This window comes from Poecilia latipinna, unplaced genomic scaffold, assembly GCF_001443285.1.
Source record: "Poecilia latipinna isolate Pla-1442-1.1 unplaced genomic scaffold, P_latipinna-1.0 Scaffold1884, whole genome shotgun sequence".
NCBI classification, from domain to species: Eukaryota; Metazoa; Chordata; class Actinopteri; order Cyprinodontiformes; family Poeciliidae; genus Poecilia; species Poecilia latipinna.
In genome coordinates, this window is record NW_015114500.1 from 53,466 (window position 1) to 81,235 (window position 27,770).

General features: G+C 41.3%; 2 protein-coding genes across 7 annotated transcripts; one reads left to right on the forward strand and one right to left on the reverse strand.

Annotated features, from left to right (window-relative positions):
• Positions 1-740: 740 nt before the first annotated feature.
• Positions 741-15,568, reverse strand: cep43 (centrosomal protein 43). Of its 5 annotated transcripts, XM_015015116.1 has the most exons (22): positions 14,744-15,568; positions 13,346-13,570; positions 11,916-11,969; positions 11,786-11,840; positions 11,419-11,507; positions 10,596-10,733; positions 10,491-10,517; positions 10,210-10,266; positions 10,058-10,128; positions 9,914-9,963; positions 9,624-9,685; positions 9,348-9,425; positions 8,672-8,713; positions 5,640-5,803; positions 4,434-4,484; positions 4,110-4,184; positions 2,807-2,878; positions 2,239-2,345; positions 1,748-1,807; positions 1,619-1,652; positions 998-1,085; positions 741-915 (listed from the first exon to the last, which is right to left on the reverse strand). In XM_015015116.1, exons 2-22 carry the CDS (start codon positions 13,427-13,429, stop codon positions 835-837), a joined length of 1,539 nt encoding a protein of 512 aa, XP_014870602.1. In that variant the 5' UTR covers positions 13,430-13,570; positions 14,744-15,568; the 3' UTR covers positions 741-834. The 5 variants fall into 5 exon arrangements, with proteins under 5 accessions (XP_014870602.1, XP_014870604.1, XP_014870603.1 ...); XM_015015118.1 differs by lacking the exon at positions 4,110-4,184 and having other exon boundaries at positions 14,744-15,559; XM_015015117.1 differs by lacking the exon at positions 8,672-8,713 and having other exon boundaries at positions 14,744-15,558.
• On the forward strand, positions 14,375-27,748 carry mboat2b (membrane bound O-acyltransferase domain containing 2b). 2 transcript variants are annotated; one of them, XM_015015122.1, is made up of 13 exons: positions 14,375-14,758; positions 19,519-19,664; positions 20,785-20,862; positions 22,397-22,492; positions 22,581-22,636; positions 22,713-22,767; positions 22,859-23,039; positions 23,928-24,120; positions 24,206-24,309; positions 24,388-24,452; positions 24,540-24,672; positions 24,929-24,945; positions 26,311-27,748. In XM_015015122.1, exons 1-13 carry the CDS (start codon positions 14,669-14,671, stop codon positions 26,453-26,455), a joined length of 1,359 nt encoding a protein of 452 aa, XP_014870608.1. In that variant the 5' UTR covers positions 14,375-14,668; the 3' UTR covers positions 26,456-27,748. The 2 variants fall into 2 exon arrangements, with proteins under 2 accessions (XP_014870608.1, XP_014870607.1); XM_015015121.1 differs by lacking the exon at positions 26,311-27,748 and adding an exon at positions 25,206-25,905 and having other exon boundaries at positions 14,378-14,758; positions 24,929-25,080.
• Positions 27,749-27,770: the final 22 nt, after the last annotated feature.

Below are 27,770 nucleotides of genomic sequence, written 5' to 3' on the forward strand. Positions count from 1 at the left end.
AAATCCAACATTCAGAAGCTTCTAGTAGAACTTTCTGAGGTCTGGACTTTGACTAGGCCGTTAAATCAGACGTCCCCACAGTACCATACCTCCATTAGGGGACCAACAGTTGCCTGTTTTGCCACTGCTGTGAATTTAGATGCATTTTTTATTTATGTTGTAAGAATTTTTATTTTATTTTAGGTCATCTTGATTGATGCTATTTGCTATTTTAAATCTGAAATGTACATTACCAAATTTATTTGATGAAATTACATCACTCAGAAAACGTAATTTGTTATGGAGTGCTTTTATTTTGTAATTGCACATTAACGTTTGGCTTGATTTGATGATTAAATGATCACATCAATCATCATTAAAGTGATCATTAATTATTTATATAGCATTACTTTTATTTTGAAATCCCACACGTATTTAATTCAAGGAGCTTTTACTTAGTAAAATTAATTTAATATTTTATAGAAAAATATTATTGTGCATGCTTCATTGATTTTGGCTACTTTAAGTAAAAAATTATTTTCTGAATGACTTTTATTTTGAAATACATCTCTTGTATTTCCTTATGTCACATATATTTCTTATTGCTTAGTGTAACTTATTTATCTTAGCATTTATTCCACAGACCAATAAATGCATTACCTTTATATTAATATTAATTATTTTGTCCTTAACGGCCTTCCGTACGTTTCTTTGATCTCACAAAGTTTCCTTCAGGCAGAAACTGGAACAGAAACTTTCCCTCCAGGTGAAGCCAGTAAAACAAACCCTTTTATTGCTTTAAACAAACTGTACAGATTTAGATATCCAGAGGGGAAGAGGTGCATGATGGGAGCTTCAGGACACGTCCTCCATGTAGTCGACTCCGTGACTCTGACTGATCTGAGAGACGCTCAGGTCCTGCGTGGTTTCGTCAAGCTGAGCGACAGACAGAAGGCGACATTCAGAGCTGGAACTGACCTCAGATCAGACGCTCAGACCAGACAGGAGAGGGTTAAACCTTGTCGCTCGTCTCCGGACCCTCGATGGAAACCTCCTCGATCTCCTCGCCGATGCTCAGCTCGCCGTTGGAAAGGTCCGACCGATGGCTGAAACACAGAACCGGCTTAAAGCTGAAGCTTTGGGTCAATAAAGTGTTTCTGAATTTAATTTGTTTTCCTGCTGTGGGTCAAACCTGAGTGAGGTTGGCACCTCAAACTAAATTGGTGTCAAACATTTTAGTTTAAGCAGCAAAAAATTAGTTTGTGACGCTATCATTTTAAAGATATCAATGAAAGTTTCCAGAGGTCATCAGAGGTCAAACCCCCCCCCTTCCCCCCCGCTTACATTTACAAAATCTAACACGCTGGGTGTCAAACAGCTCAGCTACGTTTGTGCAGCAAACAGTTTTGTTTGTGTTGTTTGTGCTGCTTTTGCATTGAAGATATTCATGATGACCTCTGGAAACGTTTTTATTAAAATATTTAAAATAATAACAGCAAAAGTTTGACAGTAATGTTGTTAGACTTGCAGGAGGTGGGAGGGAAACTTCACTGGGGTTCCTGCAGCTCTTCTCCTAACCCCTAAACCCCTAAACCCCTAAACCCCTAACCCATTAGACCGAACGCCTCAGCCTCCTCACCTGTTGAAGTCGTCGTCGTATTCCACGTCTTCGTCTGTGGAGACAAAAAATTCAATCCAATCGTTAGACCCGGTTTCCTTCCTGGAACCAATGGAAGCAAAAGGATGAAGCAAATGAAATGGTTCTGACCCAAATGCAGAGACCCGGTTCTTGGAGACTTAAAATATTTGTCTTTGAAGTCGTTCAGCCCTAGGAAAGAAAAAGACCTGATGTTCAGAAACTGATTGGGTAACACTTTATTTGAAGGGGTGTGCATAAGACTGACATCACCCAGTCATGAACATGAAGAAGTCTGAATGTTTATGACTGTTGGCATGAATGTCATTCCGTAAATAATGACACTTTTAATGCAAAGTTGCTCTAAAAGTCCATTACAGTGCCAACTCTGCGTGATTTTGTAAATTATGATAATTTAATGCAAAGAGGGAGGGAGGGAAGAAAGAAAGAAAGAAAGAAAGAAAGAAAGAAAGAAAGAAAGAAAGAAAGAAAGAAAGAAAGAAAGAAAGAAAGAAAGAAAGAAAGAAAGAAAGAAAGGAAGGAAGGAAGGAAGGAAGGAAGGAAGGAAGGAAGGAAGGAAGGAGAGGTTCATCCTCCTTGTGGGTCGGCTGAGTGAAGCTGACCGTTCCTGCTGTGGCTCGGTTCCGACCCGATGCTTCCTGCTCCGGGCCTCGACGCCTCAGACAGAGAACCCGCCGGACTCCCTCTGGTACCGGACGCCTCGGGCTTCCTGTGGGTCAGAACACAGAACCCGGTTCATTCCGGCCTCCATGTGGTTCCTTCAGTCAAACCGGAACCAGAACCAAAACAAACCCAGAATGTTCAGCTGGGGATGGATAAACCCAATTCAGATTTCCAGATGGTTCCAGATTTTCTTAAACATTCGATGAAATGACCGGTTTGGGTTTCTGACCCGTTTGTTCAGGCAGGTTGTTGTTGTTGTCAAGTTTAAATAAAGGTTACAGGACTTTGACACACTGACATGCTAACAGAGGCGACGCAGCTACCTGTTGACTTCAGACACACCTGAAGGAAACCATGTTGGATTATTATTATTATTACTGGGTTACAGGAGGAAGTTGGAATCAAACTTTGGACTGCGAGGTATTGCTTGTTCCCCTGTAAGGAGCTTATTCTTTAGAAAATTAGACTCTTTTAGATAATAAGTAAATCAGACGACCTGCAGCTCACCTGAGCTCTGAGCCGAGATCCGAGACGGGATCGCCTCGCTCGGGCTCTGGGTCTGCAGCCAGGACCGACAGGCTGAACCAGGAGGAGGAAGAGAAGGGACGTAAGGAGAGTCAGAGAACACACACACACACACACACACACACACACACACACACACACACTGAGGTGTTAAACAGCCGGCGCAGAGACTCGGACCACGGCGACCGTTCAGCTGCTCCGCCGTTCGTCTCGCCTCAGTGACCCACTCTTCTCCTCCCACATTAAACTTTCATGCAGCCCACGGCGGAGTGACTGACTGGGCTCCGGTCGCCCGGGGGCCCCATGCGGGCTCAGCGATGCTGCAGACATGATGGGACGGGACGCAGCGGTCACAGGGACCTGCTGCAGGCGTGGCACAGACACCAAACAGGCCGGCGGCAATAAATCTGTCCAATCAGAGAGAGCTGCAGGATTCATCGGGTCCAGCTCACCTGAGAAAACACCTGAGAGGCTCTGAGCTGACATAAACCTCCTCATCTGAAAGTTACAGGTGTTTTAATTCAACAAGTAGGAGGAGATTTGCAGAGGAATCAGCTGATTGAAAACTCCAACCGTTTCCAACACTGCCTGCGTTTCCATTAGAAATATACACAAACGTTTGTCTACATTCTGCTAATGTTAAAAAAAAAAACAATTTCACAATTGAATGTTTCCATAACGAGCACCACAGGTTCACTAGGTGTTTGCTAATTGCTCCTGGCTAGTCTGAAGGAGCTGAGAGGAAGAGACTTCATAATTCATTTATGTGTTGTTTTGTTTATTTTTGATGTTTAACATGTCCTCCACTTCCAGTTCAGGATCTAAAGTTTATCGATCTTCCAGAATGTGTTTTTGGATTTTTAAGCTTTTATCATTATATGACTCGAAAATGATTTCAAAACCATAATATTATCGTTTATCACAATAACTTCTGGGTTAATTTATTGTTTAGTAAAATGTGTAATCTTGTCAGGTCTGACATCAAGCAGTCTGTTTCTGTTCACCACTAAAGCTTTTGGCTGCGACAGCCGAATCAGATGTTTGATTTTTATATGATGTCAATCATCACAAGTCCAGCTGATTCTGCTTCCTTTCTCCAAGAGCTTGTGGAAAGTTTTCTCGTGCTTCCTGAATCCCTCCTGAATCCTGCAGTCATCATCTCCTGAGGTCTGTGAACGCCTCGCTGCAGGAGGCGAGTTGAATCGGGTTTCTGATACGGTTTAGATGCGGTGGGCTCGTTAGCGTTAACGAGGCTCGTCTGGTTGGACGGAGCATGCACACTCACTCGCTGAGGCTTCGGCCTCGTCTCATCAGGGAGACGGGCGGCCCACACAGACCCTCCTCCCTCAGCGGGACAACGCTACAGGACGGGATAAAGCAGGACAGGGACAGAGACGCTTCAGAGACAGGTCAAAGGGAAAGCAGAGTGAGGATGTGGACAGGTGAGAGTTCACCGAGACGACGGAGAGGAGGAAGAAAATCCCAGACTTTAGTTTCTGACTGAGACTTAAAGGAAGGTGCCGAATAAGGTATACTTTCTTCCTTCTTCTCCTAAATGACCTTTGACCTCCTGATTTTCCCCTCCTCTGACTCGGGTTTTGTTACTCACTCCTTGGGACTGTTTGTCCTCTCTGACGACTCCTTTTCTCCGATCGGAGAGCTTCCGAAGCAGCAGGAAGAGAAACGAAACACCAGAGAGACAAAGACGTTCAGATGGTTTTAACGCTAAAACCTGATCGACATGCGGATGAAAACGGAACATTTCAGATTATTTTTATTGATTTATCTATGAGTCCAAACATGAAAAATCCAGAACTGAATCAGCTCCAAAAATATGAGAAATTTAAATTCAATGGTTTCAAATTTCACAGAAAGTTCACAGACATTTAAAAACAAATTCACTTGAAATTTGTTAAATATTCATTTCAAAATATTCTGGAAAAAAAATCCAGAGTACTTTTATTCCAGATATTTAACAAACATCCATTTTCTTTACACCCCTGTCCCTTAGTGGGTCAGAAGGTGCTGGTGCCTCCAGGTGAGGGGCGGGGTCACCTGGACAGGTTTCCATCTGTCACAGGACAAACAACAAACATGTTTTTGGGCTGTGGGAGGAAACCGGAGAAAACCCACCATGCACAGGGAGAACATGCAAACTCCATGCAGAAGGACCGGGAATCGAACCAGAACCTTCTTACTGCAAGGCAACAGCTCTACCACTGTGCCACTGTGCAGCCTATGTAACAAGTAGAAAAGATCATTTATTGTTTGAAAATATATTCTAGATGCAAAATGAAATAAACATTTGATGCATACTGAATAAAACTCCAGTGTTTCTTAATCACTTCTGTTTTTTCTTTAATAGCTCGACAACAAATCGTTTTAAAGCATCAATCCTGAAGTTTATTAAAAAATATATTTATTATTTCAAAGTAATATTTATTTAGTTCATTATTTTTATGGGACTGTTGTGTGGGGAGGTATTTTATTTTTTTCACAAAATAAAAAAACATTTTATAGTTATTGAAAAAACAAAAGCAACCAAAGAACACAACCTTCTGCTTTCTTTTTAAATTCAGGATCCATTATTATTTTTTCTTACAAAACAAAATTTGCAAACAATTTCTAAAAGCATGATTGTTTTTGCGTAGCTGGTTGTCAGGCTGCAGGTTCGTTGTCATTTATTCCTAATTTCTAACTGCAGCTGATGAAACATTTGCGCTGCAGATGATTAAATATGAGATTATAAAGGTTTTCTCCCTGCTGCTCTCTGTTCTGCAGCCGGTTTCCTCCAACCCGAAGGCGTTTTTCTCACCAGCCGTAAGTCTTGAGCGGTTTGGGCAGCGGGTCGTCGAAGAAGGAGTCTCCTTCGTCATGGTCCACGTCTCCGTCCAGCTCCAGGTCCAGATGCGCCGCGCTCCCAGCTGTCGGCTGCTCCTGCTGGTACCGTTTGGGCAGGGAGAGGACCTGCTCCAAGTCCTGGCCAACAAACAGAGTTTCCACACAGCTGAGCAACAAGCTGAGGCAACGCTGGTCACAAACGAAGATAAAATACGGTTCCAGGAACCTCCTAGTATGAAACAGAGGCTGATGCTGCAAAAGGAAATAGTTTCTGAAGCTTCTCCCTCATGCCAGTCGTTTTGTTTCATCAGCAACGGCTTTTTTTGTGTGACGACAAATCAGCTGAAACTATTTCCACTGGTTGTCCAACTTCTTTCTGTTACGCCTCCGTTTTCAGAGAAAACATGTTTCCTACTGATCAACTGGTAATCACCAAGAGAGGCTTTGACTTGGATTTGGTCTAACAGGAGTCAGAACCACTAAGTAAAGTAAAAGTAGGATGTTGATGTAAATCCTTCAGAAAAATTTGCATGTTTGTACTTATTTGTTTCCTTAAATCTCTTGACTTATAACCGAAATAAATAGAGACGCTGGAGTTATGATGCGGTTTGTTACAAACACGTTTGGTGATAAATTGGCAAAGTGTACGAAGCAGCGTAGAATCAAACTGACCCTGAACTGAGACGCCTGCTCGCTTTCCACCGTTTATGCTGCTGCTTGTTTTCAGAGAGGTTGTTGTTGAAATTGGGGGCCTGTCCGGGATCTAAACTGTTTTTGGAGTCAAACTGACTGATTTTGTAGTGGTACTTGAAATATTTGAAAGGATTTGTGCAACATTTTGTCCAAATTAAATCATTTTCCAAAGGGAACAGGCAGACTGAACAGCTCAATTTTTGTTAATAGCAGAGTTATAAGAGTAAGAAATACTGCAGCGTGCAGGAGGGAGCTATCAATCACATAAAGCCAATATTTTTCACAGATTTTGCAGAAAATTAATAATCAACTCATAATTATGCATTAATGTGAAGAAATGCAGGGATTTGTTGATCTTGAGTAAATTTAATGCCAGCATTAGATCAATGCAGAAATGAAGATTGTATTGTTGGTTTTATTAATGTAGAAATTAAAAATGGGGGCCTGTCCGGGATTCAGAGGTTTTCCATTCATTTGAATGTCGTAGGTTCATAATCAACCTCCCAAACTTTCCCTTCTGGTTTGATGGCTGGATTGGTATTTTTAAAGTTGGTGCTCAGATCTGTTTTTATGTGCTGGCCTGAACAACATTACAGGTGTAGTTATTAATATTAACAATTACAGTAACACTTCATTTGAAGGGGGTGAATAAGACTGTCATGACACTGTCATAAACATGACATAACACCTGTCATGAACATGAATAAGTCTTCATGAATGTTTATGACTGTTGTCATAAAGCGTCATTCGGTAAATTATGACACTTTTAATACAAAGTTGACATTATTCAAAATGTCTTTGTTATGACAACTTGACATTAACCAGGAAATCATTACTGATATAAATTTGTTATAAAAGTATTACTGATTGCACTTTAAAAATGAGGTAACTTTATGTTATTAAAGGTAAAGTTTATACAGTAATGATTTCCTGGTTAATGTCAAGTTGTCATAACAAAGACATTTTGAATGTCAACTTTGTATTAAAAGTGTCATAATTTACCGAATGATGCTTTATGACAACAGTCATAAATATTCATGAAGGCTTATGTCATGTTCATGACAGGTGTTATGACATGTTTATGACAGTGTCATGACAGTCTATTTCACCCCCTTCAAATAAAGTGTTACCACAATGACTCCAGTCTTGGACGGGTTTCCTTGGGCTTTGTAGCAGCAACTATACGCTGCTCTAAAACCTCCAAACATTAAAACATTTACAAAAACCACCAAGTCCGAGAGAGTCACAGGTTGAACTGTAGCTACAGACATGGAAAAAAGAGCAAATAATAAAGATGGAAGCAGATCAGCAGGCAGTGAAGGAAAACTGGGTTACTTTTAAGAACCGTTCAGAACCGTCAACAGTTTCTAACCAGAAGTCTAAAACACAGAATGAGTTCCTACATAAAGAATGGTGCCCAGGACTGAAACCTAACATGAGAAGGTTTGCTACAGAGCATCAGTGCTTTCTCTGCATCAGCAGAACCTGAAAAAACCCGGTTCTGATCCAGCTTCAGTTCAAAGCTTTAAAAAATGCAGCTGATTACTGTTAGATGTGTAAATTAATCATGAAATACATTTTTCTGCTGTTAAATGGTCTAGAAATTGGTTTATCTCAGATGTTTTTATCATTTTTTTCTTTTTTGTTTTGGACAATCCAATACAAATGAATACTGAGGTCCAGTTCAGAGGACCTGCACCTACTCAGGGTTCTGTATTTGTGGATTTTAAATCTACAACATTCAATAGAAAATGCAGCTCAGGAACCTGAAAAATCTGCCGTTAGCAAAGCAGCCATACCAGGGGCGCCAGGTATTTGTCTTACCTCTGATTGGCTGTAGCTCCAGGAGCAGAAATAAGAAACTTTAGATATTAGCTTCTGCTGTAGCACTAAGTTGGTTCCCAGTGTGCACATTAATGCAGGTTAATGAATATTTGGTGTCTAAACTCTTTAAATATGCATTTATATATATAATCTCTTTCCAGATTACGGTTAAATGTTGTTTCTGCCTGAGATTTGATCAGAAAAATAATCTGAAGCTTCTTCCAGTCAATTTAACCAGAACCTTTGGACACAAACAGCTGAGCAGAGCAGGATGAGAGCAGCTCTGTAGTAAACCCGTCTGTGCCACTCGGTGAAGACGGTGAAGAAACGTGCGCCTCGTTTCCACTGAGCGGTTCGGTGCCTTATGTAATGATCTGCAGTGGAAACGAGGCGGTGGATGTGATGGTGAGTTAGATGCAGCAGGGATCCGGTTAGCGAGCTCAGGTGCTGTTCATAGTGATGGTGTTAGTGCTGCCCTCTTGTTTTTACCTTCGCTGCTGTCTGGCTCCTCTGACCTTTGAACCTGGGGATCTGTGCACAACACGGACAGCAGCCATCAGACCGACAGACTGGATGCTGGGCGCCTCACGCAGAGACCAACAGCGGGCTGATTTATCGACCTAAAGTCTAGAATCATTTCTAAATAAAACTGTTCTATTGAATAAAAAACAAAACTTGGGAGAGTACTGGAACTACGAAGGATCAAAAGAATGAAAAATACTGGAGACTTTGTCTCCTTTCAGTCAAATAAGGCGAGTTGCTGCACATATTTCATGTCAAAATGAACAAAAGGAGGAAGAAACAGGTGAAAAGTTTTATTTTAAATGTTAATTCAAACCTTGAAAGCGTCACATTTTTCTAGACTTTAACCCTGCAGAGAGCAGCCTGACCTGGATATCCAACAGCATCAACCAATAATATAATACACTTTATAATACACATTCACTAATGATTCACTTCAGAAGTGCAGAAAAAAGCCTCTATTTCTTGGATTTCCCATACTGTCCCAAGTTTTCCTATATTTTGGTCGCACATTACAGAAGCAGATTTTTCCAGCTTGTAATCCATGTTTTCTTTTTTCTCTGATTTTTCTCTGATTCCCAGAACACCAGTTCATTTCTCTGAGGGAATTCTTGTAGGGAAAAATAAAACTTGAGCTCTGTACCTTACTGACAGGCAGAGAGCCCGGTTTGTCTTCAGCAGTCTGGGTCTGATGCCGACTCTCGTCTGAGTCCGAAACGACCTGCAAGCAGTTCAGACAAACAGATCGGTTTGGGTTTCCTGGAGCAGCCACAACATACAAACACTTCCACCAGATTTTCTCCATTTCATCTAAAACTGAGTCCATTAGATTAGATTCCTTTTTAGAAAACTTTTTATGGGGAGCAGAAATAGTTTGGATTTAATCCAAACGAGGCTCCCGAGTGAAAGAGCCTCTCACCACACTCCTGCACTGATCGAAGAGACGTTTGTATGTTGACAGGAAGGACTGGAAGTCGACCTCTGCAGAAAACAGAACAACACAATAATATGTTACTTTATAACAATACCACATGTGACACGTCACTGATGTGGGGTAAGTAACTATTAACATGGCTGAATTTAGTGCTTTAGCATTAGCTTCTGCTAATTATCATGTTGGTGTAGCGCTTTAGCATTAGCTTCCTCTGAGCATCATGTTGGTGTAACCAACACTTTAGCATTAGCTTCTGCTTGAAAACAAAGACTCACTGCTGTCTGCAGCTCTGAGCTCTTCGTCGACGAACCTCTCCAGCATGCTCCTGCAAACACAACAGGGAACCCAGATGAGCCATCAGATTACCGGCTAGCTGACTGGAATCTGACCAGTGAAACCAGTTAGGACATGGATCCTACTTGTTGAGGCCGGGCAGCAGATCTGTGAAGACCAGCTTCAGGTCTTCCTTCCTGACTGAGCCGCTCTGGTCCTGCAGGTGGCAGCACAGAGTGCAGGTGAGACCGCCGTCAGCGATTGGTCGTAAAAACCGACGTTAAACTGCGGCACTGACCTTATCGTGAGAGTCAAACGTCTTCCGAGCGTGACTGATCTGTTTCTGAGAGAGATCCTGCCGAGGAAACAAAAGGAGCCGATGGAACAAGAACATTTAACTTTTATTTAAATGTTAAACTTCACAGAACGCCATTAATTTATGATCATCTATATTTTAATCTTTTCTCTGATTGGTTTCCAGAACCTTCTTTGTTTCTTTAGGATCTAGAACAGATTACTTCCTTTGGGCCCAAATGATTCGATTTGGTTCTGAATCACAGAATCCGACCTTCAGCTCACCTTGACGACGTGTCCACTCCTGTCTCCCTGACAACACAAACAGAGACATGAGTCAGGTGAGTCTTCGCTGCATTGGGTCGGATCAGAACCCGGACCGGATCTCACCTCAGAGCGGATGGGCAGGTCGCTGCTCCGCCGGGCCCTGCGGACCAGCTCCAGGAGAACCGGGGCGTTCTGGTTCAGCTCCGAATCTGACACGCCCAGCTCCCTGCAGACCAGGTCCCGGCTGTCCAGACCGTTCAGCTGCAGAGGGGTCAAAGGTCAAACACTTAAAAAAACAAGAAACCCCTCCAGGTTCAGATCAGTCAGAACGAATGGACCCAACTCCTCCCCACTCAGCTCCTTCAGACTAGCCAGCAGCCATTAGCAAACAGCTGGTGGAACAGCTGAGCTCATTATCGGAGCTGCTGCTCAGAGCAATGCTGGAAAAACGTTAAAGGGTTAAAGAGGAGCCATGTTGGGATGATGTCCAGGAGGCGGAGCTTCAGACAGAGCAGGAGTTTTTAAAGAGACACAGGCCCAATTTCAAGGCGTTAAATATCTAAGTAAAAGTTATTTCAAGTTACTTTTCATGTATGTAGCATTTTCATAACAACTGAAGGTAACATAGTTACTTGATTGTGTTACAAAATGGCATTTTGTGCATGGAAAACACATAATACTGCCTCTTTAAAACCTAGTGTGGAAAACCAGACTGATCCCCAGTCAGTCCAGTTAGAAATGATGTGAAACTCTGCACATGTGAGGCGGTTCTCCTGCTGGCTGGTTCAGACTCAGAGTTTCATTTTCAGGCAGCAGGAACCGAGCTGAGTTCTCTGTGGGATCCAGCGTTCACAACCACAGACCACAGAGGAGACGCTCTGAGTCGCAGCTGCTAGCACGACGCGCTAACAGCTTCGGCACCCTGCAGGAGCGCTGCAGGACTCACCGAGTTGATCTCCGGCTGGAACACAGCGAGGCTGAAGTCCAGGTTGAACACCTGCAGGAAGTCCATGATGAGACTGGCCACCAGGTGTCCTGTCGGACACACACGGGTTCAGAACCAGAACCAGAACCACAGCAGAACAGCTCATCACACAGATCTGAGAAATGATCCAGAAACTTAAAGGTCTGAAGCAAACTGCTGTCTGATGATGCAACAGTGCCTCCTGGTGGTCAACAACTGCAACAGCAAACACGATCCATCCATAATTTCTTTAGATTTTCCTCCCTCCTGCCCAGACTGTCTTAAAAATCTGATAAATCTTTACCAGAGGGGAAAATAAATCTGCTTTCCAGAGAGACCCTGAACTCACCATCTTTAGTGTTGAGGCATTTCTTCAAGTTTTCATTGATGAGGGGAGTTTTGTTCTGAGAGAAACAAGATAAAGGTGAACATCAGCTGATAAAAACACAAACTGTGGATCAAACCACAAGAAGCCTCACCTCCAGTCTGTCCTGGTCCTCCATGGCCAGAAAAACAGCTGCCCTCATCTCCGCCTGTCAGGAAAAACACACACATTTTATTGGAAAATAACCATTGCTAACACAACTAGAGGACAATTTCCTAATAATTTAGGTTTCAACTTGTGATTGTTTCCATTTTGCTGCAGTTTGTGTTTCATGAGGAGGTTGGTCATGTGACAGTGATGCAGCATCACAATCTGGTCATTTGTTCACAGCATTGAAATGGTAGGAAAACTACAATAATGTATAACATCGACTGAAAAAGCAACATTAATATCAATATTGGCCCAAATGTTCAGATCAATGAATTCCTGCTAGAGGCTAAGATAAAGTAAAGGCAGCCTGAATCCATTTTGACATCACAGCTGTAGATTTATTAAAAACAAAAGTGCAATAAGTGAGTAATTTTCTTCAAGACAAATTCAGCTTTAAGTTTTTGGCTGTTCTTCTCCATAGCTGTAGGTTTGGTTAAAAGTTTAAAGGGCAAAACAGAAATAAATTCTGCCAAATGTTACAACCAGCCAATGTGTTCTCTGCTGCTGATGAAAGTATTAGAAGAGAGAATAAAACATATTTTAGTAATGGCATAATTCATATGCTTATTTGCAAATTACATAATGACCTATACACGAGTTATTTCAGAGAAATTATGATAAATTTACAAGAACTACTTCAAGTTGGGGCTGTGAGCCAAGTTTAAAATATTTAGGTGGTAAGCTTGCTGCATATGGAGCTGTTAGCATGTCACTGCCGTCCCGTCATACAGCAGCCATCTTCAGTCAGAGGCCTCCTCTGTTTTGTTGCATGACTGACTGCAACTGGAGATCCTTTCTGCCCACAGCAACACCATCCACAACTCTTTAAGTTTATGATTCAGCATACCGCTTAGTGGAAACGAGGCAATGGAGTTTTTTTTTTAAATTATTATATTTATTTATGATAACATAACTCATATTTATGAGCTGTAACAACACTTCATTTCCTTTGGGATAATATAGGATTTTTTAATTGAGTTGAATCAATTCATTTCAGCCTGTCTGAACTGAATTCATAACTAGTTCTTGTTTAGTATGAACTGTTCCAAGTCAGGCTGTACTAAATGGGTCGCATAAATCATTCTACCAGTGCTGGTTCGGTCTGACCTCAAAATAACTAAAATATCTTATGTTAATTACATATTTTTGGAAATATTAAATTCTTATTTCTGTTTTTATGTAAAATACTACAATAAAATAATATAAAATCTGCTATATAGTCATCGGCTTTATCCAACAGGTAGCTAAGACTGTTTCTTCAAAGTTAAACTGGTTAAACTGGCTCATCAGTAGATTAGCAACTCGATGCTAGCCGCTAAGCTGAAGCCGCTAACCGGAGGCTTCTTGGTTCTGTTTCCGGTTCTGATTTCTGACCTTCAGTTTGTTGAGAACTCCGCTGTTCTCCAGGTTCTGGATCAGCAGGTCGCGCAGCTCGGTATCATCTTCAGCAGCCGACATGTTCACCTGGATCTAAGCTAGCCGCTGCTGTCAGGACAACAGACCAAAACAAACTATACGGAAGTGCTCCTGATGATGCTTCTTCCGGTGTTTACCGCCACCTGCTGGACGATACCGTGTATACCCGTTTTACCACCAAACCTGTTTACTAAAAGGTTGTTTATGAAATTTTAAGTGTTATTAAATGGATATTAAAAATAATAAATTAAACAAATGAAACGTCCAATTAAATTGACTTGAAAATTATAATTACAATGAAAATTTATTTTTTGTTCTTTTCATTTTAAGCATAAAAATACTTTGTTTAATTAATGTGCACCAGCTTCATCACAAACATATTCAAATATAAAAGTTATTCTATAAACTAAATAGGATGTACTAATAACTGTAGATGTGATTAAATAGAAAATAAACATAAAATAAGAATAAAAAATGTTAAACAAAATTAAAGACAAATAAAAATAGGGCATTCTTTGTATTACCATTGTTTCTTTTGGCATAAAAATAGTTTTACAAACTGCATTCCAATTCTTTGTTCTTTCCTTTCTTCTTCCTTCCTTCCTTCCTTCCTTCCTTCCTTTCTTCCTTCCTTCCTTCCTTCCTTGCTTCATTCCTTCCATCTTTTTTCTCTACAATTACTAAAATTTGATAGTAATTTTAGAAACACGTTATATTTTATATGCAATTTTCGGTGTGCTTAAAAAACCAATAAATAATAACATGGAAATATACGGAAAAATATTAAAATAGAATATTATTTTAAAAAATATTAGAACATTAAGAAAAACTATTCAAATAAAAAATACATAAATTTTAATTAATAAAAACAAACAAACAAACAAACAAACAAAATAAATAAATAAATAAATAAATAAATAAATAAATAAATAAATAAATAAATAAATAAATAAATAAATAAATAAATAAATGCTGATGTTTTTTCTCAGTAATTTCTGGTATTTCAGTAACTGAGTCAGGAGAAATAATAGAATATGTTTATACTGAGAGGTGATGGGTGAAAAGGGAAGGTGTGAGGGATACAGATGGAGGAGAAAGTAAAGATCTGGGTGACGAGGGAGGAGAAAGAGGGTCTCAGAGGGAGGAGGGGGAGCAGCCAGACAGGGTGAGGAGGAGGAGGAGCAGGAAGAAGAGGACGACGCTCAGGCAGACTAATAGAGCAGCCTCCCGGTGGATCACGGAGCTGCTGCAGCCGGAACCCCAAGCAGCGCAGCCGGAGCCATGGCCGACGAAAGCACCCGAACCACGGCCTGCACCGGCTCCAGCCTCCTGCAGCCGGTCAGCGAGATGACCAACCTGCCGCTGGATCAGGTAGGACCCGGACTGGGCTCTTTCTCCATGCATCATCCTGGGGGCCGTGCCTCGGAGCCTGGCGGACGCCGCGCCGCAGCTCCGAGGCGGGGATCGTGTCTCCAACAGGCGCCTCTTCCGAACAAAAGATGCCTGAACAGGGCGGCGAGGCGGTCGGTGAGTCCTGGCTGGACGGAGGCCTCCCAGAGTCCAGCTGTGGGAGGAGAATGTGTTTTGTAACGATGATCAGGTCTGAGCAGAAGATGCGCCTCTTTGTGGTGGAAATAAACAGGAATCTGTGAGCCTGGGTCTGCAGCAGGTTTATGGAGCAGAGCAGAGGCTCCAACCACCAAAACATCTGCAAATCCAGATCATTTATACCAAATAAAACGATGAGGAGGAGCATAGAGTCCAACCAGGATGAAGGGCTCATCAATAACAGAATCAGTTATCAGGTGATTCAATCATTCCTCCAACTGTGGAGCCCCAGATCAGCAGGAACTAGTGTTGACTTGTTCAGATATCCTCCTCTGGTTCCCAAATTCAGGGATATATCATTTACATATGGGGTCTATTTACAGTTAATCTCTAATTTTCCAACATTTTCCACCTTTAATGTGTCGTAAAATACCCAGAATTCAGCTGAAACAAGCACAGGGAGAAACTATTAACGGATTAACAAACTGCTGCACACCATTTTGTTTGAGACACACTAATATGAATTATAATTAACAATAAATAAAGTTCAGATGTCCTGGTAGGATAATTTAGTAAAACTATCGTTTGTAGAGAGTTTACAAAGGTACCAAGGTACCAGTCAGGAGAAGGTTAAAGACAGTTTAATCAGCCTGGAATTTGCAGGGATTTTTTAATACAACTGTTCCAAAGAGCTAGAATCCACAAATAGTTGAGACCTCCTCTAAAATGCCTCTAACTGCTTATTTTTACAGTTCAAACAGTAAAAATACCTTAATGTGCATCAATACGCTCAGTGTAAACAGCATTAGTGCTACCACAGAAACTAGCATCCACAGTCTTCCTCATTTCTGCTGGTCAGGCCAATCAGCACCCAAGGAAAAGAATAGGGCTTCTGGATTGGCTGCTTTGTAAACACCAGTCACTAGCAGTTAGCATCTAAGCTAGGCATCTCAGCTCTCCACTAATCATTTTCCTTTGTTTTGTTTTAGAACTGATTTACGAACAATATGGAGAAAAACCCCTGAACAGGCGCGGTCCACTGTGTGTAGAAACTGCTGCTAGGAGCCTTATGGTAACGCTGAAAAGCTGCAGTAATTTCTGGCTGTGTTGGGTGTCAATAATCTGCTGTCGTCTCCATGGATTCTCCTCTGATGGGAAACATTCAAACCTGCCGAAAATCCCCCTGATTGTCATTGGAGAACGTGTCTGGGAAATAAATCTGAACGTTTGGGTTCTTTAGGGACAAAAACAACACAGTAACATTAGTAAAACCATGGTAGTGGTAGTATCATGCTCTGGGATTATGTTTGTTCAGATGGAAACTAGGGTTCTTTTTGTTTGTTTTATCAAAGTTGATGAATTAGGGACAGTTCTAAATACGTCTTCATCACAAAGTCACTCTAATAGGACCTGCATGACAGCATGAAGTAGGCTGAAGAAATTCAGATACCACTGGCTGATCATTAGCAAGTATTCATATTTAAAAACTCTCCCAAATTAAATAAACTCATCAAAGCATTGAAGGTCAAACTTCCTGAAAGACTCAACCTTCAAGTTATTAAATCATTATTGGTTATTTTTGTCTCAAATTATAAATTAATTTGATTCAAAAAATAGGAGAGCAAAAATATTTCTGTTGTTATGGTGATAAAATGTCAAGAAAAAGTCATTTATGGATTAGCAGATTGACTATGTGGTAATGTTGAGTCTGAATGTGCTAAGCTAAAGGTCAAAGGTTAATATTCTGTTAAAGCTGAGAAACATCAACACACTGACAGAAGATAAAAACTTCCTGAAGAGCTTTGAGCCTCCAGACTAACAGGTGATACTCGGCGTGTAACAGGTAGACGACGCTGCGCTCTGATTGGCTGAGAGCCAGCTGTCTGGATGCAGGTGGATCAGGTGGTCGGTGCTGCTGCTGGAGGTCAGAAGGTCTCTAGGTGGTGATACCGAGACCTGGACGTCCAGATGGCCAACCAGGATCTGTCCGTCTCACCTGTTAGAAATATAATTCAGGGCTGAAAAATGGAAAAATGTTTCATGAAAATGTTTACAAGTTGATCAGATGAACTGAAGTTTGATTTGCAACGTTGTTTTTTGGTTTCAGTCTCTCAGCTCTTACTGACCACCACAGGTTTGATGCTCTGCCTTATGACTAGAAATGGGGATTTATTTTACATTTTGATGTATTAATGTCATGATCAATTCCAATTAATGATGTTTAAAACTTTCCTTGTTGTTGGGATTCTTAGTTTTCCTATTTTATTCACTGTTTGTTAAATAAAAACATCAATACATATGAAAAATATGAAAATAAAAGTTACAATGTGCAGCTTAGTGATACAAATATCTCTACATGATTCTTTTAGAAACACATTGCAAATGGGAATGTTTTGCTCTCAGTCACACATAAAAATTATTTATTAGTTCCTGCCGTCACTGTTTCATTATGACACCTCAAAGTGCTGAGATGAAACTTGTTTTTGTTTTAGACCATTTTCCAGTAACCTAATGGAAATGGCATAATAATGCAAGAACTCATTCTCAAAGATCAATAAACCTTAAATTCTAATAAATGTTTAACACTGGAACTGGAACATTTTAAATATCCAAAATAAATAAACGAAACAGAAACAACAGATGAAATGAAGTCTCTGTAAACATAACTGTCCTTTATCTGAGCCAAAAGCTCCAGACTGGAAGCTTTTATCTTTGCTAATGGAAATTATTGAACTCATTTTAATTTATCGTGTCAGTAATTGATTTATTGATTTATTGCTCGTTAGCCTACTGCTGATATCGTTCCGCCCTGGCATGTTGCTTCAGACCATCAAACAGAAATACTTTGTGATTAGATTTCTACTTCCGGATCTTTTCTCCCGGTTTAAACTTCCTAAAGAAAGGAAAAGGGATCTTCATTTCTCCAGACCGAATGTCTCCGTCCAGCCGCTGCTGGTCGGAGTTTAGTGTTGGATGAGTAATCGCTCAGTTTACACACTTTCTATTATTTATGACACTTGGTCTCAGATTACAGACAGATCAGATGCTCAGTGAGATCACTCTCTGGAAATACAAGACTACATGGGATGGAGATGCTCCTCGTCATCAGCAGAAACACAGACCTGCAGCTGGACGTGAGATTTGGTGGCACAGAGCATTTAGTGTGTTTTGGTGGTGATTTATGATGGTTGCGTAGATCAGAAATGTATTAAACCCAAACAGGCTTGTTTTTGGTAAATCCACCTTCCACCAGATGTTGGTTCTCATAGATCAGGATTCGATTTCTGAACCAAGTTCAGGATGTTGGTGTCTCTAGATCGGTTTGAGGATGGATGGATGGATGGATGGATGGGTGGATGGATGGATGGATGGATGGAGGGATGGATGGATGGATGGATTAGAGGGGTATGAATACTTATCTGCGCTGTCAGAACTGGATCGGCTCTGCAGAGAAATGTTCATGTCTGTGGCAGTGAAGGTCACTCAGCAGATAACGCTGGGCTACATTCACCAGATACTCACACACACTCACACACACACACACTCTCTCTCTCCTGCATGGTGTCCAGCCCGTCCTATCTCATAATGATGGGCGCCATGGCGATGGACCCACCATGTAATCTTCCTGACACCTCAGAATAATCTCTGTAAAACCGAGTCTGACCCGTGTTGATGCATCTGTCCAGACAGGAACCAGGCGACTCGAGTTTCATTAATCAAAACACAAAGTTTTAAAATTCCTCACACTTCCATGAAAGCCTGAATAAATCTGACTCTGGAGCTCTGGTCCGATTTATCTGATTTATTTGTTGGTTCCACCATCAAATGTTCATGACATCTGCTAATTAGCCTTTAGCATCACAACACTGACCCACTCTGCTTTGCTGAATTGATTTAATTCAGACCCATTTGAGGGCTTCCTAGTATAACCACCCAGTTTATAGCATCTCCATCAGATTAAAATCCAAACTTTGACTAGGCCACTCCAGCAAAAGGCTCATTTATTCCACCTGGTTATTGTTTTATCGTTTGCATCTTCATTTCTGGTTTTTGGCCTGTAAAACCTGATGATATGAATAAGTTTACTTCCTGATTCTGATGGTAGATCAGTTCGTACTCCTCTTATTGTTGAGATAAATCTGTCACTGTTCGGCGAACTGAAAGGTTTCACACCATGTGGGCCATCTGAGCGACTCACATGCTTGTCCTGACCCGGCTTCACCGGGCTGCTGCTGATGAGAACCATCTGAGCAGCTGAACAAACCTCGTCTGACCCGCCGCGGTCAGCATCCTGCTGGGCGGACAGGAAGGACCAGAACTTCACCCAGAACAGCAGAAAAAACAACCACAGCTCTGCTTTAACATGAAGGCGTGAAGCGTAGCTGAAGGTCTCGCAGGTCGGTTTTCTCCCTGTTGGTTTGGAGAAACAGGAGATGAATTTGACTCTGCTGCATTTAAAAGGTTTTCTAAGACTTTAATGTAATCTAGTGACACTAATGTGTTAACGGGAAACTGAGATGATGTGTGTGAGCTCCTCCTCCTTCCTGACTCTGACGCCACTTTTCCCTCTGCTCCGTCTGCAGGTCAACTTCGTGGTGTGTCAGCTCTGCGCTCTGATCTCAGCCTTCTGGTTTCGTCTCTTCCTCCATCCCAGTAAAACCAGTCCTTTCATTAGACATGTGGTGGCGACTGTGCTGGGGCTCTACTTCGCCCTGTTCTGCTTCGGCTGGTGAGGCGACGGCTGGAAAACCTTCCTGCTTCCCAGTTTTAGCTTGTTTTTGCCAAACTGATCAATATGTTGCAGTGGGAAGAATAAATTTCTGGATCACCTCGAGGTGAAGAATGGTGAAAAGTGGCTGAAATTTATTTTCCCTGATAAATTCTGATTATTTGGGACATTTGGAGAAGAAACATTGCAAACTGCCATGCAGCCTTTGTTGGCTGCTGTTTGTATTGATATTAACAGCAATAATTTGGTTATTTGACAAATTAGCCAAAGAGAATATTTTGTTAGCTAACTAAATATTTAGCTTTATGCTAAATATTAGGTAAACTAGCTAAATGAATTTGAAGCTAAATATTTAGCTCAGACATAATTAATCAGGAAATATGCAGATTTACTTGCCAATAACTGGAAGTGGACTGTCAAACATAAACTTTGAAAGTCACCTCTTTATTATTTCTTTTCCTCTTTTTTCCAACATTTCAGCTTAAACCAAAGATGAGCCATTTTAAAGGCTCAAACCAATGGACCTGCAGCCTCAGTGGGGCTTTGACTCACCAGCAGAAGTTCATGTAGAAGTCCTGAAGGTCCAGCTTTTATTTTGATAGTCCACTTCCACGTATCCACAACTGAATTTGCATATTAGGTCAATATTTAGCTCTGAGCTAGCTAAATATTTTGTTTGTCAACTACATATTTGACAAAGCTAGCTGGCTCAAAGCTAATAAAATGTTTAGTTTGCTAACTAAATCCTTAGTTTTCCAATCCTAAAAACTCTTCCATGGAGATCAAAATGTCCTCCAGAATCAACTTTTTCCAACAATCCAGACACACTTTTGGTTTCTGGTTTTCCTGAATGATAAAGCACAGAGTCTCAAGGCTAAAATGATCTCAAAGTGAAGAACAGAACATAGTACTGAGGAAAATGTCCAACCTTATTTCAGTTAGCCCATAGCATGATGCTACCAAAGCAGAAGCCGACACACTGTGATCAACGACGGGTTGAGACAGGAGTTATACTCAAGGCAGGCACAATGATTGCTAAATGTTTGATTATTGTTATTGTTCACATCTTTAAAGAAGATTCATCAGTTTCTCTTTGACTCTCTGCTCCTCCTTTCTGCAGGTATGCGCTTCACTTCCTGCTTCAGAGCGGACTCACCTACGGCATCATGATCCTGACCGGAGTCGAGCACATGCACAAGTGAGCATCATGGACTCCCTAAATAACGGCGTCGTTATAGAGACATTAAAACTGTTAGAGGAAGCAGCAGCTGTGAAATTAATCTGCTTGATCCATTAAACTCAAATCATCAGTTTTATTCTTTAGAGCTCATGTAGAAAACAACTTCCTGCTCCTTGTGTACATTAACTAGTGGAGTGCTTTCTCCAGACAGGCTGCTAATAAGTGGATTATGTTATGGTCATAAAATTAATTTAGAACTCACACATACTGAAGATTAAAACTGAGTACTGAAGAGTATCAGTTTTACATCAGGAAGTCTAAAAAATGAATTAGATGATAAATTCAAGCAGCTAAAGCTCCAGTACAGGAGGCTGGACTCAAACATGGAGGAGCCCAGAGTAGAGTCACCGCTTCCTCATATCAGACGGTGATATGGTGAATGGTCTGAACTTATAAAGCTCTTTTATCTGGACTAGGAGACACTAAAGGGATTCCTTCATGGGGACTTGTTTCAGAAAAGTCCCTATGAGTTGAGGACTGAGGACAGACCTTCATATCCAGTAAAGGGTTAGGTGTGTAAATGTATGCGTGAATGAGTGAATGAAATCCTCTGGACTTAATAAAGTGCCATTCAAGTAAAGACCATCCCATCCACTTCCTCCTCAAAGATCTTAAGGTGTTTTCAAGCTATCGAGGTTGTGTAGGTTCCCTCCAGTGTGTTCTGGGTGTGTGGAGGGTTTCCTGTGGAGAACCCCCAGATCAAGCCATCCAGAAGGTATCCTGATCGGATCATCCACCTCAGTTGAGTCCAGTTTGGAGGAGTACACTGAGTACTTGAGTACTCCACGGACATCCACACGTACTCGAGTAGACTCAACGATGAGTGAGTGTCAGACACTTGGTGTCGCGTAGCAGACCCTCAGCAGGAGACGGGACAATACCAAAATAAGGCAGCAAGTGGGCGCAACCAGCCTAAAGGATGCATAGAGTGACCACCACTCTCTGTGCTGCACTGACTGATGTGCGATGGCTGCCCTGGTCAATCAGAAGTAGGACTAGGTTCCCAATTAGCCCACCAAACTTGCTAGTATCCATTTGGATTGTGGGAAATGCAGGAATTTGTCACAAGAAATGTAGGCAATCTGTACTCTTTACTGTGAAATCTCATCTGTTCATACAGAGTCCACATGGCTCATAGAATATGCCAGAGTATCTGAGTGCCTTCACTCAGTCTCTTTACTCTAACTCTACCCTGTCCTTATAGTCAAGCCTTGTCACTCTACCTAGGAACTATTTTCAGGTGTTTGCATCCAGAATCTCATTCTTTGGGTCATGACTCCAATGATCCAGGCAGGAGATATTCGGTAGATACTTGAGAAGAAGAAACAAAATGCATCCTTAAAGTCGTTACTACATATTTAGTTTAAGAGCTGAAACTGTGGTCACCTCAGAAGAAGCAGGTTGGGAAGTCTTCCTGAAGTCTCTCTAACAGACAGACTAACTGACCTGAGATCAGTGAGTTGTTGTTGGTCTGACTCTCTTTTGGTTGCAGGTATTGCCTCGTGGTGGCTCTCAGCTACCTGAGTCTGTGCCAGATCACTCGAGTCTACGTCTTTGACTACGGCATGTACTCTGCTGACTTCACAGGGTAAAACTCCTCCTGTTTGTCATGTTGGTTAAAAAGCCTGGAGCTATGATCAGTGATGTTTGACCTGCTGCCTTGCTTCCTTTTCCAGTCCCATGATGGTGATAACTCAGAAGATCACAAGCCTGGCCTTTGAGATCCATGATGGTGAGCTGCTGCTGCTGTAGTTACAGCACAGGGACGACTGAGACTCAGGTGTTAAAGGTCTCTCTTGTTTTGGTAGGAATGGCTCGGAAGGAAGAACATCTGACCGCAGGACAGAAGATTTTAGCCATAAGGTTTTATCCATTGTTTTTAATATTTAAAGTTGGGTTTAAAGTAGTTTCCCTGTGGAAGTTTGAGCTCCTATGTGTTTGTGTGTTTCTTTAGGAGAATGCCGAGCCTTCTCGAGTATTTCAGCTACAACTGTAACTTCATGGGGATTCTGGCTGGTCCAACCTGCTCTTACAACGACTACATTGCCTTCATCGAGGGGAAACCGTATCGCCACCGAGAACAAGAGGCCGACAAATCCAAGACCAGACTGGGTCAAGGCGAGCCATCGCCAAACGTAGGTCACCTGACTGGTTCAGCTCTGTAGCAATCACACACCAGACATAATCAAACTTATGGCTTAAACAGTCTTAAATAATGATTAATCTCTACCTAAAACCTCTAATCTAAAAGCAGCAAGCTGACAATAGTGCAGGGCATTCTGGGTAAGTACATCGAAAACAAAAGAGGGAGTGTAGAGCTAGCAGAAGAAATGGCTTCTGGTCTTTTCCCAAAGACAAAAGAGAAATCCTCCAACCGCTAACATCTCACAGCTGTGCTCAGTGTCTTCAGAGGTTTTTGTGTCATTTCCTTCAGTGGTTATTGGTGCAGCGCCCCCAAAGGCAAGAGGAGAAACAGGTTGCTCAAAGGGTTTGGATGGTTTGACATAGTGCAGTGTGAAAGCAAACTGCACCAGAGGAAAATGGAACAAATGTTGCAGTTTTGGTCCCCAGTCGAATAGAATCCACTGAACTATCAGGTGGGACAACATCCTTAGCGATGCAGATCTTTGTCGCCACCAGCGTCTGGCAGCAGTTCTTATTCTGCAGATGTGAAAGAATCTCAAGAGCCTGTTGCACTCGGCTGGTTCTTTGGCAGTTGGACAACATTGCTTGTATTATGTTGATGTAGAGATCCAACAAAGACTGTCTGGCTTGAGAACAGTCAGTGATTGTTGTTTTTTGATTTCATGTTGTCTTGATTTGGAGGTTTGTGTATGAAACAACTCAAAAAGGCCATAATGTAGAGATTCAGTTAGAAATTTACTGCTCAACATACCATTGAAGGTTTACTGCTGCTCCAACCAGGAAGCGATGGAAGTTTCTTCTTGGAGAGAAAATGAGGACAAAAGTATCTTCCTGTCTACAAGCAGAAACTAAACCAGAACAAATGTGTCTCTCCTCAGATGGAGGTGGTTCGTAAAGTGGCCACCTCCTTCTTCTGCCTGCTGGTCTTCCTGTCGGTGTGTAAAGTATTTCCAGTGGAACGAAACATCGAGGACGACTTCATTGCCAACACACCGTTCTATGCCCAGGTGGTCTACCTGTACCTCTCCATGCTAACCACACGACCCAAGTATTACTTTGTCTGGACACTCGGTGGGTGGCCGTGTTCATATTTCCCAAACTTCTTTATTCTTTTGGACTGTTTGCTCATATTTCACCTGAGACTCTCACCTAACAGCTGATGCCATCAACAATGCTGCCGGCTTTGGTTTTAATGGCTATGACATTAACGGCGCCCCCTGCTGGGACCTGATCTCCAACCTGAGGATACTCAACATTGAGGTTAGGAGAGAACATGTCCTTATTGTGTTTTAACATTACAGGTTGGCAGCTGGACTAATTAGACTTTGTGTTTTCCAGCTTGCCACCAGTTTCAAAGTTTTTCTTGACAACTGGAACATTCAGACGGTGCAATGGCTCAAAAGGTCTGTCTGGAGATCCACAGCTGTTCATGCCAGTAAAAGGACACATTTTGTGTAACCATATTGTCATCTTTATCTGTTGGAAAACAGGGTTTGTTACGAGCGATGTCCCTACCACCCAACAGCAGCCACGTTCATCCTGTCCGCCATGTGGCACGGCGCCTATCCAGGATACTACCTAACCTTCCTGACCGGCATCATTGTCACGCTGGCAGCCAGAGCGGTGAGACGATGGATGGATGGATGGATGGATGGATGGATGGATGGATGGATGGATGGATGGATGGATGGATGGATGGATGGATGGATTGGGTGTAGATGAATCTTGTAAATGTAAAAACCAGAGTAAAAGTTATTAAGCTAATATTAATACATTATTGTTCTTTGTTATTAATACTCTATCAGTCCTGTGGCTGAGTAATGATCTGTCCTCACCTGTCCATCTTCTGTCCTCACCTGTCCGTCTTCTGTCCTCTCAGGTGAGACACAAAGTTCGGCCCCACTTCCTGCATTCTGCGGCCCACAAACTGTTCTATGATGTCATCACGTGGGCAGCCACTCAGATCGCCATCTGCTACACGGTGGTGCCTTTTGTCCTGCTGTCTGTGGGCCCGTCCATAAAGTTTTACAGGTCAGCCATCTCTTTCATTTCTCTGGTTGTACATTTAATTTTGTACTTTGACAATCAGGTTCGAATGGAACCTTATTTCCAGAATGGAACTGAGGTCCATATTCCTTATTTCTTCCTTCCTGCAGATCGTGGTACTTCAGCCTCCACATCATGTGCATCCTCCTGGCTGTAGCGCTGCCGGTCAAACCCAGACATCTGCGCCTCAAAGAGCAGCAGAAAAGCTGCTCCCAGGATGCAGGTCTGAAGCCCCTGGAGGCTGCAGAGACCCACAGTCACAAAGAGAAAGCCTCCTGAGGCCGGGGCCAGAAGCATCTTGTAAATTTCCATGGACTTGTGTGGGAGGATGTGAAGCCGGATGGACCGAGTGATGCTCCTGCTGGACTAGGTACAGAAAAAAGGCCAAACCTGATTAATTTGGATTCAGTGGGGGATAAAAGTGAAAGCAGGCTCTGGGTTTCTTTTTTTTTCTTAAAGGAATCTTGACTGCCAGAAAGACAGCAAACAGACTCAGAAAAACCTGCCATGTTTAAGAATATAAATACCTAATGTGAGTTTACATGGGAGAGCTGCGTGTGATCAGTGCAAACTGCCTGAACTACCATGATTTTAAACCAACTCCCTTTTCTTACTTGTCAGAAACTTGTGGATTAAGGAGGAAATATATGATGATATGAAAAGAAACAGAGGTGAAAAGCTGGAATACACAATTTGATGACAACAGGGGTTGTGTGAATAGAAGTCAGCTTTTAAATATTTTACAGAAGTTAGTTTTGGAAAAAGTGCCAATGTTTGTTCACTCAGTCACCTTATTTGTTCTAAAAAAAAGAAAGAAAGAAAAGTCTTGATGTGTTTACATGTGTAACTTTGGTTTAAAGTTCTTACTGGTGTTTCATTCCAAAAAACAAAGTTGTGGTTTGATAAGCAAAAGATAAACAGCTTTACAAAACCTTCAGAAATGAGCAGAAAATGGTTTTCCTTTCCAGTTTGATTATTTTTTACATATTTTCCTTTCCAGTTGGGTTTGGGCTGGTAGCTCAGGATGGTAATATTTTATTCCTTTACCGTTTGTCGCCTCATTCAGACTCCGTCTCATTACGTCATTTAGCTCAGACACTGGGGAGAAAAAGCTGCTTGGTCTTGCAGATAATTATTGTGGATAAAACGATAGACATGGTTTTATCCACAGTCTTCTGTCCTCACCTGTCTGTCTTCTGTCCTCTCAGGTGAGAGGCCCCACTTCCTGCATTCTGCAGAAAGTGTCTGTAAAAGACATATTGTGAGTGGCATTTTGAAAGACTTGAAAGATTTTACAGCGACCCTATATTTCTGGAGAAACAAAATAGATACAGTTTGGTTGTTACGACAAACTAAATAATTAAGTGGTTTGTCATGTTTTAAGAGGTAAATTAATATAGATCTAAGTGCATTTTGTGTTTCTTGGGGGTTAAGTTTATTCTGATTTATAGATATTTTTGCCAGTAATACTAAATGAGTGTTTCATTGTGTGTAAAACAATTTGTAATTTTGCTGAAATAAATTTCAACAATTTTATTTCAAACGTTCAGTTTGCACACATAGTTCTAATAATTATCAAGGAGACCGTGCCACTCACAATATGGAGGACGCACTGAAGCCAACATGGCGGTTACCCTTCTATGTCTGTTGGTCAAAAAATGCTGAAGAAAAGTTTAGAAATTTTGATTTTGTCTTGTTTTTTGTTTTCGTCGCAACCTGACTGAATTAGAATAACATTAAAAAAGTTTTTTGTTGACAACAATACAATCAGATTTTTGTATAAACCAAGGATTTTGCACTGTGGTGAGATTCTAGGTTTTCTGGCACCAACATATGATAGAATATGGTCTTTAAATTTAAAACGGAAAATATTTTGTTCCAGTATTGGTTCAGTTTTAAATCTGAATTACAGAAAATATATAATTTTTGACAGGGCTTTTAAATCCAAGTGCAAAGATGCTACAGTGAGGTGGGTTTTGCTAACTGCACACATTTCCACCTGTAAAACAGAATATGTGAGAAATAAAATAGTATTTGACCATACAGTAAGTTTGATGAGACAAAAGTGACATAAAACAGTATTATACGAGTTGATTTACAATAATTTCACACTAGAAGTAGCTATAAGAAGCTTGTAGCTTTAAATAAATTAGGTTTTCCCACTTCCTGAATGCCCAGTTTTTACATTTGTTTAAGTTTAGGTGAGTGTTGGCTGTGAGTTATGCTGTAGCCATGATTTTTATGGGTTTCTCTCTGTTCCATCAATGTTTTCTTTGGGAGATAAAAAAAAAAGCGCAGCTTAAGGAAAATTTACCTAGCCTTCATTGTTTTGTTCAATTAAAAAAAATCTGTATTTAATTGTTTGCTTTAATGTTAGCTAGTGGTTTAATTTAGCTATAATTACTCATATTTTGAGTTATTTACCAAACGGATCCATGTGTAAATTTAATCACCAATATTTTTGTTGTTTAATTTATTTTAACACTGAGTGTAGCTGAAAAATTGTGCTGGAATAGCTACTTTGTGTTTACTTTTGAGCTTTAAGCTTGCTAATTGTTAGCTAATTGAACATCAAGGGAGCTAGCTAAAACTGAGTTCCAAATAAAAACCAATTAATATTTGTCCTGCACATCCTCACCTTAAAATTCGATAATAAAAAAAAAACTGTAATAAAC

Excerpts from the sequence above, each read along its gene's own strand:
- cep43 (XM_015015116.1), bottom strand. The coding sequence starts at position 13,429 with ATGTCGGCTGCTGAAGATGATACCGAGCTGCGCGACCTGCTGATCCAG. Across the intron at positions 11,841-11,915 it reads AGGACCAGGACAGACTGGAG|AACAAAACTCCCCTCATCAA; the intron begins GTGAGGCTTCTT and ends TGTTTCTCTCAG. Across the intron at positions 9,686-9,913 it reads GCTCAGAGCTGCAGACAGCA|AGGTCGACTTCCAGTCCTTC; the intron begins GTGAGTCTTTGT and ends TGTTTTCTGCAG.
- mboat2b (XM_015015121.1), top strand. The coding sequence starts at position 14,669 with ATGGCCGACGAAAGCACCCGAACCACGGCCTGCACCGGCTCCAGCCTC. Across the intron at positions 22,768-22,858 it reads CAGAAGATTTTAGCCATAAG|GAGAATGCCGAGCCTTCTCG; the intron begins GTTTTATCCATT and ends GTGTTTCTTTAG. Across the intron at positions 24,121-24,205 it reads TTACTTTGTCTGGACACTCG|CTGATGCCATCAACAATGCT; the intron begins GTGGGTGGCCGT and ends CTCACCTAACAG.